This window comes from Thamnophis sirtalis, unplaced genomic scaffold (genome assembly GCF_051295495.1).
Source record: "Thamnophis sirtalis isolate CommonGarterSnake01/CBP01778 unplaced genomic scaffold, rThaSir2_p1.2 scaffold_14, whole genome shotgun sequence".
Taxonomy (NCBI): domain Eukaryota; kingdom Metazoa; phylum Chordata; class Lepidosauria; order Squamata; family Natricidae; genus Thamnophis; species Thamnophis sirtalis.
The window spans coordinates 7,183,446-7,198,668 of record NW_028261394.1 but is presented as its reverse complement, the minus strand read 5'-3'; the positions used below and the strand labels follow the sequence as shown (position 1 = coordinate 7,198,668).

The 15,223-nt window shown below is 48.5% G+C and overlaps 2 protein-coding genes across 4 annotated transcripts in view; both read left to right on the top strand.

Annotated features, from left to right (window-relative positions):
* Positions 1-6,415, top strand: part of FAM220A (family with sequence similarity 220 member A) — a 19,381-nt gene extending 12,966 nt beyond the window's left edge. For 2 of the 3 annotated variants that reach the window (XM_087728551.1, XM_087728550.1), the window contains exons 4-6: positions 550-709; positions 2,403-2,583; positions 6,141-6,415. In XM_087728551.1, the coding sequence (XP_087584677.1) occupies positions 550-709; positions 2,403-2,583; positions 6,141-6,343 (544 nt within the window). In that variant the 3' untranslated portion in view covers positions 6,344-6,415. The remainder of the gene's footprint in view (positions 1-549; positions 710-2,402; positions 2,584-6,140) is intronic. The other variant, XM_087728552.1, reaches the window with a different exon arrangement.
* A 3,181-nt stretch (positions 6,416-9,596) lies between these two features.
* The window catches only part of CYTH3 (cytohesin 3), a 65,857-nt gene continuing 60,230 nt past the window's right edge, over positions 9,597-15,223 (top strand). Inside the window, exon 1 of the mRNA XM_087701775.1 lies at positions 9,597-9,708. Within this exon, the coding sequence (XP_087557901.1) occupies positions 9,672-9,708 (37 nt within the window). The 5' untranslated portion in view covers positions 9,597-9,671. The remainder of the gene's footprint in view (positions 9,709-15,223) is intronic.

Below are 15,223 nucleotides of genomic sequence, written 5' to 3'. Positions count from 1 at the left end.
ACCCCAGGAGTGTTCAAACTTGACAGCTTTAAGACTTGTGGACTTCAACTCCCAGAATTCCTCCTCCAGTCACGTTGGCTCAGGAACTCTGGCATTGAAGCATGCAAGTCTTAAAGCTGTCAAGTTACAAGCCCCTCGCACCCCTAACCCTTTAGAAAAAAAAACCCAGGGGTGTTCAAACTTGACAGCTTTAAGACTTGTGGACTTCAACTCCCAGAATTCCTCCTCCAGTCACGTTGGCTCAGGAACTCTGGCATTGAAGCATGCAAGTCTTAAAGCTCTCAAGTTACAAGACCCTTGTACCCCTAACCCTTCAGCAGTGGTGGGTTTCAAAAAATTTTTGGAACCTCTTCTGTAGGTGTGGCCTGCTTTCTGGGTCCACTGGTGGAACCTCTTCTAACCGGCCCGGTAGATTTGACGAACCGGTTCTACCGAATAGGTGCGAACTGGTAGGAACCCACCTCTGGTTCCCAAGTTTGGACACCTCTGGTCTAGTCCTTTTGCAAATAGTTCTAACTATTCCATGTCTTTGTTTTTCTGCCTCCTAAGAACTCTGCAGACGGTCCAGTGGGGATACGCTGACGTCTTGGATTATCTGGTCCGAAGCCAGAAGCTGGACTTGAGCATCGTGGATGAAAAGAACCGAAATCTTTTATTTTTGGCCACTATCTATGACCAGTCTAAGATTCTGGAGTATTTTCTTGAAATGGTCAGTGCTGTGCAAGAAACCTTGATGATTGCAGATTTCTCAAAGAGAGTATAAAGTAACTTAACGACTGCGGTGAATAATTTAACCTACTGTGGAGGGGTGGGATGGAAAAAGTATAGCAGTGGCGGGGTGGGCGTGGCCACGGGGGTGTGGCCTAGTCAGCTTCCTGCGCCACAGAGGGGTGTGTGTGTTTTTGCCCTCCCCAGACTCCAGAGGATTTCCTTGAGCCTCCGGGAGGGCGAAAACGATCTCCCCCGGGCTCCGGAGGCTGGATATGGCGCCGTTTCCGGACTTCCGTTACTTCTAGTAGGCCCGTGTTAGAGCATTCATGTGGGCCCTGCATTTATCTGGCATCCAAAATGGGCTGCGTGGAGACTCCTGGGAGGGGAGGGGAGAGGTGGACGGGGCCAGCCGGTCCTCAACTACTGGTTTGGCGAACTAGATGTAAAATTAACACCCGGTTGGCACGGATCAGTCTGATCCGGCTGAATCTCACCCCTGCAACGGTGGCAAGGAAGGTGGTAACATGGGGCAATACTCACTTGTCAGCTGCCTCTCTTAACAACAGAAATTCTGGGGCTACACCCAGAATACACCCATGTTACACCCATCCTCCGCGAGCTGCACTGGCTCCCCATTGGTCTCCGGACGCGCTTCAAGGTGCTAGTCGTTACTTTTAAGGTTCCACCACAAATCCGCGAAGCCCTTATCCGCGGAGACATAAGCGCGAAGACTAATTCGCGCCGTTCGAAGCGCTAAGGAAAAACGCGACCCTACCGCGATGACATAATCGCGGAGGGCAAATCCACGCATTCCCAAGCACTCAGCATCCTAAACCTAACCCTAAACCTAACCCTAAACCTAACCCTAAACCTAACCCTAACCCTAACCCTAACCCTAAACCTAAACCTAAACCTAAACCTAAACCTAAACCTAAACCTAAACCTAAACCTAAACCTAACCCTAAAACAAACCCCTAAACCTAATCCTAACCCTTACCTTAATTTAAATCCGCTTTCTGCCGCCGCGCTGTTTTAAAGCACCCTTCTGTCGCCGCGCTGTTGTCGCGGCGGTGATGACACGCGGTGATGACGTCGCGGCTTTAGCGACGCGATTTTATCACCGCTATTTTGACGAGCGCGGTTTTGTCGTGCCACGACTTTTAAAGCCCTATATGGTTTAGGACCTGGCTACCTGAGAGACCGCCTCCTGCCACTTACCTCCCAACGACCAACAAGATCACACAGGTTGGGCCTCCTCCGGGTGCCGTCGACCGGACAATTCCGGCTGGCGGCCCCCCGGGGGAGGGCCTTCTCTGTAGCTGTGCCAGCCCTGTGGAACGATCTTCCCGTAGAGATCCGGACCCTTACTATTCTCCCGGCCTTCCGTAAAGCCACCAAGACCTGGCTGTTCGGCAGGCCTGGGGCTGTTGATTGATATCCAGCCCCACTTCGATGGAATGGATGTTGTGGAATTTTTAACAACTTGTATCATTGTTTTAATTTTTTTATATGTTCTTTTGTCTTGCTGTGAGCCGCCCAGAGTCCCAAGGGAGTGGGCGGCATACAAATTTTATTAAAGTAAAGTAAAGTAAAGGCTCAACTGTGGGCATAAGCCGAGAACTTACCTGTGTTGGAGATCTCAAGTTATGTTCTTTCCTGCTAACGCCTTTCCGTGATGTTGTGATTTGCAGGCTCTCCCCGTACCTGACATAAACCAAGCGGCCGAAAATGGGAACACTCCCCTGCACGCTGCAGTGAACACTGGCAAAATGCATCTCATTTCTCTGCTTTTGCATTATCCCGGGATTAATGTGAACGTCCAAAACCCCCAGTGTGACGGGGCAACTCCGTTGCATTTGGCAATTGTTTATGGTAAATATGAAAATATTGCTCCCAGTTTTGGTGGTCACGCTACAAAAAAGATGTGGAGACTCTGGAAAGAGTGCAGAGAAGAGCAACAAAGATGATTAGGGGATTGGAGGCTAAAGCATACGAGGAACGGTTGTGGGAACTGGGTATGTCTTAATGAAAAGAAGGACCAGGGGAGACATGATAGCAGTCTTCCAATATCTCAGGGGTTGCTACAAAGAGAAGGGAGTCAAACTTTTATCCAATAGTTGGCACCTCAGAGTAAAACAAGAAGCAATGGGTGGAAAATAATCCAATAGCAATAGCAATTAGACTTATATACCGCTTCATAGGGCTTACAGAGTCAGCATATCGCCCCCAACAACAATCCGGGTCCTCATTTTACCCACCTCGGAAGGATGGAAGGCTGAGTCAACCCTGAGCCGGTGAGATTTGAACAGCCGAACTGCAGAACTGCAGTCAGCTGAAGTAGCCTGCAGTGTTGCATTTAACCACTATAATCCAGGAGAGAAGCAATCTAGAAGGAGGAAAATCCTGATAGTTAGATCAATTAACCAGTGGAACAACTTGCCTCCAGAAGTTGTGAATGCTCTAACACTGGATGTCTTTAAGAAGATGTTGGATAACCATTTGTCTGAAGGGATGTAGGGTTTCCTGCCTAGGCAGGAGGTTGGACTAGAAGACTTCCAAGGTCCCTTCCAACTCTGTTATTCTATTCTAAGCATCGGGTATGTCTAGTTTAATGAAAAGAAGGACCAGGGGAGACATGATAGCAGTCTTCCAATATCTCAGGGGCTGCCCCAAAGAAGAGGGAGTCAAGCTATTCTCCAAGGCACCTGAGTGTAGAAGCAATGGGTGGAAACTAATCCAGGAGAGAAGCAACTTAGAACTGAGGAGGAATTTCCTGATAGTTAGATCAATTAACCAGTGGAACAACTTGCCTCCAGAAGTTGCGAATGCTCCAACTCTGGAAGTTTTTAAGAAGTGGTTGGACAACCATTTGTCTGAAGTGGTGTAGGGTTTCCTGCCTAAGCAGGGGGTTGGACTAGAAGACCTCCAAGGTCCCTTCCAACTCTGTTATTCTATTCTAAGAATTGGGTATGTCTAGTTTAATGAAAAGAAGGACCAGGGGAGACATGATAGCAATGTTCCAATATCTCAGGGGTTGCCACAAAGAAGAGGGAGTCAAACTATTCTCCAAAGAGCAAACTATTCGTGCAAACCGACTCGAACTGATTGAATACCACCGCTGGTCAGAAGGCAGGACAAGAAGCAATGGATTGAAACTAAACAGGGAGAGAAGCAACCTAGAATTAAAGAGAAATTTCCTAAGAGGAAATTAGAAAACGTTCCTAATTGTCCTATAAGAGGACAATTAATCAATGGAACTGCTTTCCTCCAGAAATTGTGGGTGGAGGTTTTCAAGAAGAGACTGGACAGTCATTTATCTGATGTAGTAAAAGGTCTCCTGCTTGAGCAGGGGGTTGGACTAGAAGACCTCCAAGGTCCCTTCCAACTCTGTTATTCTGTATTCTGTAAACTTTGGACATTGAGCTTTATCCTCTTCAGGATATAAAATCCTCCTAAATTTTTATTTGATGCTTGGATAATGGGCATTTTTACTGGGGTTTTCCTCCTTGGATCCTTCATAAAATAATGTTATGATGGCTATAATTCTCCCTTATTGATAGCCTCAGTGGAAGCTGGATTTCAGGGCAGCCATAAAAGGCGCTTGGGTTATAAACCAGACTAAATCTATCATAAACAGCCGTTGTTAGAAATAAGAAAAGTGAGCCCACAAAAATGTGTGATTGTGCCGAAGCAACTCGGTGAGGTTTTCAAATGTGGAGTCGTTGTGAGCTAGGCTTCTCCCAAAAAACACGAGGCAGATTCCTGGTCCCGACAAAACCCCTTTTATTAAATGAATGTGAATTCATCTTGTTCACATCCAACAAAGGCCTGGCAAACAGTCTTTCAAAGGTGTATTTATGACCACAGACCTTATCTAGCTTGGAAAGCTGCCATGATGTAAATATTTTCCAAATGAGGTGCTGTGCAAGGAAAGACTTGGGCACAGAGTCTCTGAGATTCATGGACAGATCTTCACACTCCTGGAATGAATCTGAATGAACGAATTGTTTCCTGCAAAAGCCCATTTCGCTCCTCTTCTATGTCCTATGGGAGGGGCCATTCACTGTCCACCTGTGGCTTTACTCCCAAGTTGACCCTGATTTCTGAGCTGTTCTTTTCTTCTGGCAGCTCTGCGCAGGCGCGCACTGTTAGTAACATGGTTTTTAACTGAATCTGACTCTCCCATGGACTTGGCTTGTCAGAAGGTCGCAAAAAGGGACCATTTGACCCCGGGACACTGCATCCGTCATAAGTACATGCCAGTGGCCAAGCATCTGAATTTTGATCACATGATCATGGGGCTACCTTGAGGGTCGCAAGTGTGAGGACCAGTTGTAAGTCCCTTTTACACGTTGAATGGTTACTAATGGTCGAGGACTACTTGTAGATTAATCCTCCTCCATCAGCCCAACTTGCCACGTAAGGTTGTCGTTGAAGAAGAAAATAATTCCAATGTGATAAGTTTATATTAGATATAAATCTAATCATGAATAAGTAATTAATAGAGAAGCTAAAATAAATCTCATGGCAGATTTGGCATAAATGGAGAGAATCATTTCATAAATTTTCTTTCTTCTTTTTTCCTTCCCTCCCTCCTTTTATTTCTTCCTTTCCTTTCCTTCTTTCCTTTCCTTTTCTTTTTTCCTTCCTTCCTTCCCTCCCTCCTCCTCCTTTTCTTTCTTCTTTCCTTCTTTCCTTTCTTTCTTTTTTCCTTCCCTCCCTCATCCTTTTTTCTTTTTCCTTTCTTTCCTTTCTTTCTTTTTTCCTTCCCTCTCTCCTCTTCTTTCTTCCTTTCCTTCCTTTCCTTTCTTTTTTCCTTCCCTCCCTCATCCTTTTTTCTTTTCCTTTCTTTCCTGTCCATTCTTTCTTTTTTCCTTCCCTCCTCCTCCTTTTCTTTTTCTTTCTTTCTTTTCTTTTCCTTCTTTTCCTTTCCTTTCTTTCTTTTTCCTTCCCTCCCTCTCCTCCTCTTTCTTCCTTTCCTTTCCTTTTTTCCTTTCCTTTCTTTTTTCCTTCCTTCCCTCCCTCCTCCTGCTTTTCTTTCTTTCCTTTCCTTTCCTTCTTTCCTTTTTCTTTTTTTTCCTTCCCTCCCTCATGCTTTTTTCTTTTCCTTTCTTTCCTTTCCATTCTTTCTTTTTTCCTTCCCTCCCTCCTCCTTTTCTTTCTTTCTTTTCCTTCTTTCTTTTCCTTTCCTTTCTTTCTTTTTTCCTTCCCTCCCTCTCTTCTTTCTTCCTTTCCTTCTTTCCTTTCTTTTTTCCTTCCCTCCCTCCTCCTCTTCTTTCTTCCTTTCCTTTCCTTCTTTCCTTTCCTTTCTTCTTTCCTTCCCTCCCTCCTCCTCCTTTTCTTTCTTTCTTTTCTTTTCCTTTCTTTCTTTTTTCCTTCCTTCCTTCCCCCTCCCTCCCCTCCCTCCTGCTTTCCTTCCTTCCTTTCAGGGCATCTGGGCATTTGCTACTTATTGCTGAATGCTGCCGCAGATGTAAATAGCGTGATGGGAGGCCTGACCCCTTTGCAGCTTGCCGAAATGTTTCACAACGAAGCCATCACCGGTTTGATCAAAATGCACGTGAAGAAAACTCAGCTTGAAAACACCATCTTCGCTCGATCCGCCTCCGAAGGGAATTCGATCGAATTTTAACAAATGCGTCTTTTCTAGATTTTTTTCTTTGTTTGTTTCTCCTTTTATAGTAAAGCTTCTTTTCAAACTTGGGACGTGTTTTTCATCCAACCTGTTGTGTCAGGGTTGATATTAATTCCAATCACACCTCCTTGCATGCTTAAATTCCACTTGAGTTCTACCCTCGGTTATGTGTCTGGATTTTCTGGTCGTGCTGGTTTGACAATCCAACTTGGAAACAACGGAGGAATGGTGGGAAGAAAAATTGGACTTCCTTTTTTTTTGCCGGGGGGGGGGGGAGAAAAATATGAAGCAGGTTGTTTTGACCGAGGCTTCCCGAGAGCCTGAAGTCCCAACAAAAAACCCTTTCATTCATTGACTGTGAATTCTGCTCATTCACACCCAGCAAAGTCTTTCAAGGGAGGATTTACAGTCACAGACCTTATCTGGCTTGGAGAGCTGCCAGGCTGACATCTGCAAAACTTGGCAAAGAATCTCAGAGAGTCCCAAACCAATTAAGCGAAATAATTGTCTCCTGCAAACTCCACTCCCCTTTCACTCCTCTTTTATTTCCTCTGGGAGGGGCCATTCACCGTCCACCTGCGGCCTCACTCCCAAGTCAACCCCTGATCTTTAGCTCTTCCCTTCGTCTGGCAACTCTGAGCATGCGCACACTGGGAAGAGGCTCCAGCTGTTGTTCTGCCTCACTGATGTCTGCCTCTGAAGGCAGCTGATAACTGGCATACGGCTCTGGCCCCCTCTCTGCCTCCGACACAGAGCCCTCATCAGAGCCTTCCCCAGACTCCAGGACTGGCCCACGTTCCTCCCCAACCTCCTCACTGTCCGAATCTACAGCCAGCTCTGCTGGCAGGCCACAACACCAAGCTTTGTTGTTTTCTTGGAGACATTTCATTACCCAACTAGGTAACATCATCAGAGCACTCTGACAATGTTACCTAAAGGGATCAGCTGTCTTTATGTTATTGAGATGAACATTAAAAACTGACGTCAGAGGGGCTCACTTTAATTTCCGAGAGTTCCTATTTGTTCCGATATAGCCCATCTTCCTCCCCAACCTCCTCACTGTCTGATTCTGACCTCATATTTTTTTGTTTGTTTAATTTTTTGCTCCTTAACCAAGGATCAAAGAACCAAAGAGTCTCATTTGGGCAAAGTTGTTATTTGTAAAATAAATTGTCCAGGGTTTTCCTCTGCCTCTCATCGCGGTGGCTTAAAACAATGAAAATGATCAGAATTATTCATTTTGAAATTGTAAGGACTGTGGCGTGCATGTGAACTTTACGTGACTCGGTTAGTTTGAAGGAAGGGGACTTGAAAAGGGGTTTCCAGCAGACATTTCTTCCAGCAGAAGAATTTCGAGAGCTTGAGAAGCACGTAGGTGGCCTACGGAGACCACGAAACCACAGTTGGAAGCATACGAGGTTGAGTACTGCCTGGAGATCACCCACGTCTTAACCTCAGCAGACGGCTGATTCACTGCTGAAAGCACAACTGGTGGCACCTCGCTTTGCCGTTGCGAAGGTTAGATGTTAATACGGATGCCTTTCGTTGCACTGTTTTTAACATGCAAAAGAGTGAGCAGTGATATTGAGATAGAGACAGACAGACAAATAAAGAGAGAATGAGGGATAGACAGAGAGAAAGAGGGAGAGAGAGACAGACAGATAGACAGAGAGACAGACATGGAGAGAATGAGAGATAGAAAGAGAATGACACACACACAGAGAGATAAAGAGAGATAGAGAGAGACAGAGAATGAGAGACAGACAGACAGAGAATGAGAGACAGACAGAGAGACAGACATGGAGAGAATGAGAGATAGAGAGAATGACACACACAGAGAGAGAGAGAGATAAAGAGAGACACAGAGAGAGACATGGAGAGAATGAGAGAGAGAGAGAGAATGACACACACAGAGAGAGATAAAGAGAGACAGAATGAGAGACAGACAGACACACAGACAGAGAGACAGAAAGAATGAGAGAGAGAGAATGACAGAGAGCTAAAGATAGAGAGAGACACAGAGAGACAGACAGTGAGAGAGAGACAGAGAATTACAGACGAGAGAGAAAGAAAAAGAGAGAGATGGAGACAGAGAGATAGAGAATGAGATAGATGGAGAGAGAGATACAGACAGACAGAGACAGACAGAGAGAGAGAGACAGAGAGAGACAGTCATAGAATGACAGAAAGAAAGACAGAGAGACAGAGAGAGAGACACAAAGAGAGAAAGATAAAGAGAGATAGAGATGGAGACAGAGATAGAGATAGAGAAAGAGAGATGGAGAGAAAGAGAAAGAGAGAGAGATAGAGAGAGAGAGAGAGAGAGAGATGGAGAGAGAGAGAAAGAGAGAATCCTTGGAAAATTTGCTTCGCCTCTTTTGAATTGAATTGAATCCAAGTCGACTACAATTGAGCTCCGAATCTCCGTTGCTAAATGAGACAGTGAAATTTCTGTCCCATTTTATGACATTGCTTGCCACAGTCGTTAAGCAAATCACTGCAGTTAATAACAAAGCTGCCAAGAGAACCTGGCTTCCTCATTGACTTCGCTTAGCCAGGAGGGCACAAAAGGAGATCACGTGGCAACACCCCCCCCCGCAGCCATCATAAATGCGAGTCATTTGCCAGGGAACTGTCATAAGTGTGAAAATCGGTCATAAGTCCCTTTTTTCCCCAGTGCGGTTTGTAACTTCCCCGAATGAACTGTTGTTAAGTTGTGGTCTTCCTGCACAACCCAACACAACATCATACCAGAACATGGCACATCCCTAAGGCTAAAGTTTGGGGGGTGGGGTTGGGGGTTAGGGTGCCAATCAGTCCCTTTAAGCTTCCCAGGGTACCAACTCTAAGAACCAGGTGGATGGATGGAGAGAGGATGGAGGGGGTGCATCATTCTCCAGACCAGTATCCTTTTTTGGGGGGTGGGGGGGTGGGAGAGACCCATCTGGCCCCTGGGTCCCCCTCGGCTGCCCCCTGGCGGTGGTTGGTTGGAGAGGTGCCCCTGAATGGCTCCCTCCCTTCCCCAGCCCTCCCCTTCCCCTCCCTGGGCATCCCTCCCTCTCCCCTGGCCGGAGCCAAGCAGCGCAGCAGCGCAGGCGGGGCAGAAGGAGCCGGGGGAGAGGCGAGGCATCCTCGCCCGCCCATTTCCGCGGAGGCTGCACCGGGTCAGATGAGCCGGGCGGGCCGAGCCAGCGGCGGCTGAAAACAGCTGCAACAGCTGCAGAAGCGGCGGCGTTGGGAAGCCAGGCGGGCGGCGGCGCTTCCTTTCCCCTGCCGAGCCGAGCGGCTGTGGTTGCTGTTGCTCCGGGGGAGACGCTGCCCCACCATGGACGAAGACGGAGGAGGAGGAGGAGGAGGAAGCGGTGAGTTGCCAAGGCCGGCCGCGGCTGGCGTTGCATCCGAGCCGGGCGAGCCGCTCCGGGCAAAAGGAGGCTGGGGAGGGGGCTCAGAGAGAGGGGTTTCCTCCTTCCCCCACTCCAACTCCGTGACGCGCCGGGGTCGGACGAGAGTGCCTCTGAGCGCGTGCAGAGGGGCACCCCAAGATTTCAAGCTGGGCATTCTTAAGGGGCGCCTTTTGGGGGAGACTGGAGAGGGGGGAGCGCAGATGGAGGGCTTTCCCCCCCATTTCCTTCCCATGCTGGGGTCGGGCGAGAGTGCCTCTGAGCGCGTACAGAGAGGCACCCCAAGATTTGAAGCCGCGCATTCTTAGGGGGGCGCCTTTGGAGGAGACTGGAGAGGAGGGAGCGCAGATGGAGGGCTTCCCCCCATTTCCTTCCCATGCTGGGGTCGGACGAGAGTGCCTCTGAGCGCGTACAGAGAGGCACCCCAAGATTTCAAGACGGGCATTCTTAAGGGGCGCCTTTTGGGGGAGACTGGAGAGGGGGGAGCGCAGATGGAGGGCTTTCCCCCCCATTTCCTTCCCATGTTGGGGTCGGACGAGAGTGCATCTGAGCGCGTACAGAGAGGCACCCCAAGATTTGAAGCCGCGCATTCTTAGGGGGGCGCCTTTGGAGGGGAGGGAGAGGAGGCAGCGCAGGTGTTTCACCCCCATCTCCGTCCCGTGCTGGGGTCGGACGAGAGTGCCTCTGAGCGCGTGCAGAGGGACACCCCAAGATTTGAAGCCGCGCATTCTTAAGGGGCGCCTTTTTGGGCGGGGGACTGGAGAGAAGGGACCGCAGATAGAGGGGTCTGCCGCCCACTCCCCCCAACCGGTGCCGGGGTCAGACGAGAGTGCCTCTGAGCGCGTGCAAAGAGGATCTCCAAGATTTCACGTCGGGCATTCTTGGGGGAAGGGGCGCCTTTTTGTGGGGTGCTGGGGAGGAAGGAGCTGGGCAAGGTAGACTCCCGGGAGAGGGGCGGTAGGCGATTCTCCCCTCTCCCCCAGTTTGAGAGTTTGGGTTTTTTTGAGGGGGTGGAGGGATCGTGAACACGCTTCGGTGGGTTCCCACGATCCGGCTTGGCACGGGAAGGCGAAAGACCAGCCAAAGCGCTTAAAACGGTTTAGGGTTGGCGTCTCTGTTCGTGATCCCCAGGGCTGTGGGCTGATGGAGGTGGATTCTCTTGTGGGACACACACACGCACACGCACACACACAAGCACACACAAACGTGATTCAAGCCTGTGCGGGACGCCGCGGAGTAAATAGCTTGAGCTCAGCAAAGTCGGAACACGACAGGCTGGCCTTTGGGTGCCGCTGTGCCAACCTACCCCTCTGTTCTGGGGTCAAGGATGATGGGAGCTGGAGTCCAGTTGAAGTCTCCTATCCCCGGGGTGCAGGGGTTTGGCAAGCTTGCTAATCATATTGGGGAGCCTGCTATGAATAGTTCGTGTGGAAGTGGTGATTTTAGAATGGGAATCTGGGCATTTGGGTTCCTCTCGTGCGGGGGGGGGGGTGTTGAGCCCTAGATTTTAGACACCCCCACCCCAAATTCTGTTCTCAACCTCCCTCCCCCCATGGATTCCTGCCCCCAACCTGTCTTCGTTTCTATCGGCGTGGAAGGACTTGGCACCACACTGCATGCTCTTTTTTCCCTGTCAATGTTGTGCATGTGATTTCTGACGCTGTGGATTTTGATCCGGGCTCCTGGTGGCCTCAGTTGAACCGAACTGATTATTAAAAAAACGTCCCGTCCCCCCCATCGCTCCGAATTTCTGGCCCTGCTTGGTTTGTAAAAAGATCCGCTTGATTTGCAGCTTTCTTGATTTGGATAAGCCAGAATTGGGGGGTGGGGAAAAAATGGAAAATAACCAGGCCTTTTTGTCCCCCCTTCTGACATTCCTTCTTCTGTTGGTTGACCAGGATTAGAGATAAAATCCTGGTTTTGGCCTTTGTTCTCCTGAATGGCCGGAGTTGCAGTGACTGCAGTTTCAGTTCAGTTTCACATTTAAACACACACACACACACACACCTGAATTAATAAACTGTGTTAAAAACAACCCTGGATTTGCACAACAATCTAAAACAGAGAATGAGAGACAGAGAAAGAGAATGAGAGACAGACAGTGAGACAGAAAGAATGAGAGATAGAGAGAGAATGACACAGAGAGAGAGATAAAAAGAGACACAGAGAGAGACATGGAGAGAATGAAAGAGAGAGAGAGAGAGAGAGAGAGAATGACACACACACACAGAGAGATAAAGAGTGATAAAGAGAGACAGAGAATGAGACAGACAGTGAGACAGAAAGAATGAGAGATAGAGAGAGAATGACACAGAGAGAGAGATAAAGAGAGACACAGAGAGAGACATGGAGAGAATGAAAGAGAGAGAGGAGAGAGAGAGAATGACACACACAGAGAGAGATAAAGAGTGATAAAGAGAGACAGAGAATGAGAGACAGACAGTGAGACAGAAAGAATGAGAGATAGAGAGAGAATGACACAGAGAGAGAGATAAAGAGAGACACAGAGAGAGACATGGAGAGAATGAAAGAGAGAGAGAGAGAGAGAATGACACACAGAGAGAGAGATAAAGAGTGATAAAGAGAGACAGAGAATGAGAGACAGACAGACACACAGACAGAGAGACAGAAAGAATGAGAGAGAGAGAGAGAATGACAGAGAGAGATAAAGAGAGAGAGAGAGACAGAATTACAGAGCGAGAGAGAAAGAAAAAGAGAGATAGATGGAGACAGAGAGATAGAGAATGAGATAGATGGAGAGAGATAGATAGACAGACAGAGACAGACAGACAGAGAGAGACAGACAGACCCCAAACCCCCAAAACCGCCTTCCTTCATCTGCATAACATCAAAGCCTGCTGATCCATATTCTGGAGATCGGATCTGTGTGTGTTTGTTTTTTAGCTCCATGCTGAGAATAAAAAAAAAAACAACATCTGTATCCCAGCACATCTGGAGAAGCAGAGATGCTTGGATCAATTACTGGGGGAATTTTGAGTTTTGTGGTCAATCTGTCTTTTCTTACCCAATTGGGCAGAGATTCCCCAAAAACCAAGGGCCAACTTTTGAGTCTGGATGTCGATGGATGGTTGCAAGAATTTAGTTTGGTCTTAGTGGATAAAGCACCAGGCTAGAAACCAGGTGATGGTGGATTCTAGTCCTGTCTTGGGTATGAAAGCCAGCTGGGTGACTTTGGGCCAGTCATCAGGAGATGGAGAGTTCTAGTCCTGCCTTAGGAATGAAAGCTGGCTGGGTGACTTTGGACCAATCACCAGGAGATGGAGAGTTCTAGTCCCGCCTTAGGCATGAAAAGTCAGCTGTGTGACTACTGGTTCTGTAGGCGTGGCTTGGTGGGTGTGGCTTGGTAGGTGTGGCTTGTTGGGCGTGGCAGGGGAAAGATACTGCAAAATCTCCATTCCCTCCCCGCTCCAGGGGAAGGATACTGCAAAATCCCCATTCCCTCCCCACTCCAGGGGAAGGATACTGCAAAATCCCCATTCCCTCCCCACTCCAGGGGAAGGATACTGTAAAATCCCCATTCCCTCCCCGCTCCAGGGGAAGGATACTGCAAAATCCCCATTCCCTCCCCACTCCAGGGGAAGGATACTGTAAAATCTCCATTCCCTCCCCACTCCAGGGGAAGGATACTGTAAAATCTCCATTCCCTCCCCACTCCAGGGGAAGGATACTGCAAAATCCCCATTCCCTCCCCACTCCAGGGGAAGGATACTGCAAAATCCCCATTCCCTCCCCACTCCAGGGGAAGGATACTGCAAAATCCCCATTCCCTCCCCACTCCAGGGGAAGGATACTGCAAAATCCCCATTCCCTCCCCACTCCAGGGGAAGGATACTGCAAAATCCCCATTCCCTCCCCGCTCCAGGGGAAAGATACTGCAAAATCCCCATTCCCTCCCCACTCCAGGGGAAAGATACTGCAAAATCGCCATTCCCACCCCACTCCAGGGGAAGAATACTGCAAAATTTCCATTCCCTCCCCGCTCCAGGGGAAGGATACTGCAAAATCCCCACTCCCACCTCACTCTGGGGCCAGCCAGAGGTGGCATTTGCCGGTTCTCCGAACTACTCAAAGTTTCTGCTACCGGTTCTCTAGAACTTGCTGGATTTCACCCCTGCAAAGACCCCTTTTCCAGATCCTTCTTGCTATCAACCAGCAGCTTGTTTGGAAGACAATGCCACGAATGGGGACTTTCTGGTGGTGATGGTGGGGGGGTGGATAGAAGGGCGTCCTTTGGGAGAATCCAGCTGTAGGGAGCCTGGTCCGATTCGGGTTTGTCTTCCATTCAGCGGGGAAGACAATCAAGAGTTTGTTTTATATGCCGTAATCTAAATTATGGATTTTTCTGCCCCTCCCCCCGCACTGCATTTCCCCCCTCAAAGGTCAACTGTTTCTGAAAAGAAGAAAAATGAAAGCTTAGTTGTGTCCGGGGGTTGGAAAAAGTAATGAATGAATGCTTGATTAGGCCTGGAGATAAAGATCCTATAGAAATGGAGAAAGATGGACGGAGGGCCATCTGGAGAGAGAGGTTTCTACTTTCGTAGAGTCGATTCGTGCTGGTGGTATCAATGCCAACCATAAATGGTATAGTTTCTTGTTTTGGGACATAGGGCAACCATTGTCTGCTATTCCCCCCCCCCCCAGTTGCTGGTTGGACATGCCCAAAACTTTGTTACTTTTAACTAACAACCACTGTCAGTTTGTATATCCTCTTGTTGTTAGTTTTGAAGTCATGTCCAACCCATTGCAACCCCATGGACAACGTTTCTCCAGGCCTTCCTATCCTCTACTATCCTCTGGAGTCCATTTAAGCTCACGCCTTCTGCTTTGGTGGCTCCATCCAGCCTCCTCCTTCTCTGTCGTCCCCTTCTTCTTTTGCCCTCCATCGTTCCCAGCATGAGGCTCTTCTCCAGGGAGTCCTTCTTCCTTCTCATCAGGTGGCCAAAGTCTTTGAGTTTCCTCTTCAGGATCTGGCCTTCTAAAGAGCAGTTCAGGGTTGATCTCCTCTAGGACTGACTGGTTGGATGGCCTTGCAGTCCTTCTTCTTTTGCCCTCCATCGTTCCCAGCATGAGGCTCTTCTCCAGGGAGTCCTTCTTCCTTCTCATTAGGTGTCCAAAGTCTTTGAGTTTCCTCTTCAAGATCTGGCCTTCTAAAGAGCAGTTCAGGGTTGATCTCCTCTAGGACTGACCAGTTGGATGGCCTTGCAGTCCAAGGGACTCAATGCAGGAGTCTTCTCCAGAACCAGAGCTCAAAGGCCTCCATTCTTTGGTGCTCAGCCTTCCTTATGGTCCAACCTTCACAGCCATACTTTGCATTACATCTTACTAAGGATTTATTTAATCATGATTTGTTCAATAGACCATTAAGTGGCGGGTTAAGCTTTCGGTTTAGTGGATGGGCAGATCAAGTTTTATGACTGTAGGTGAAGTTTTATGACTGTAGATAATCCATGAATGG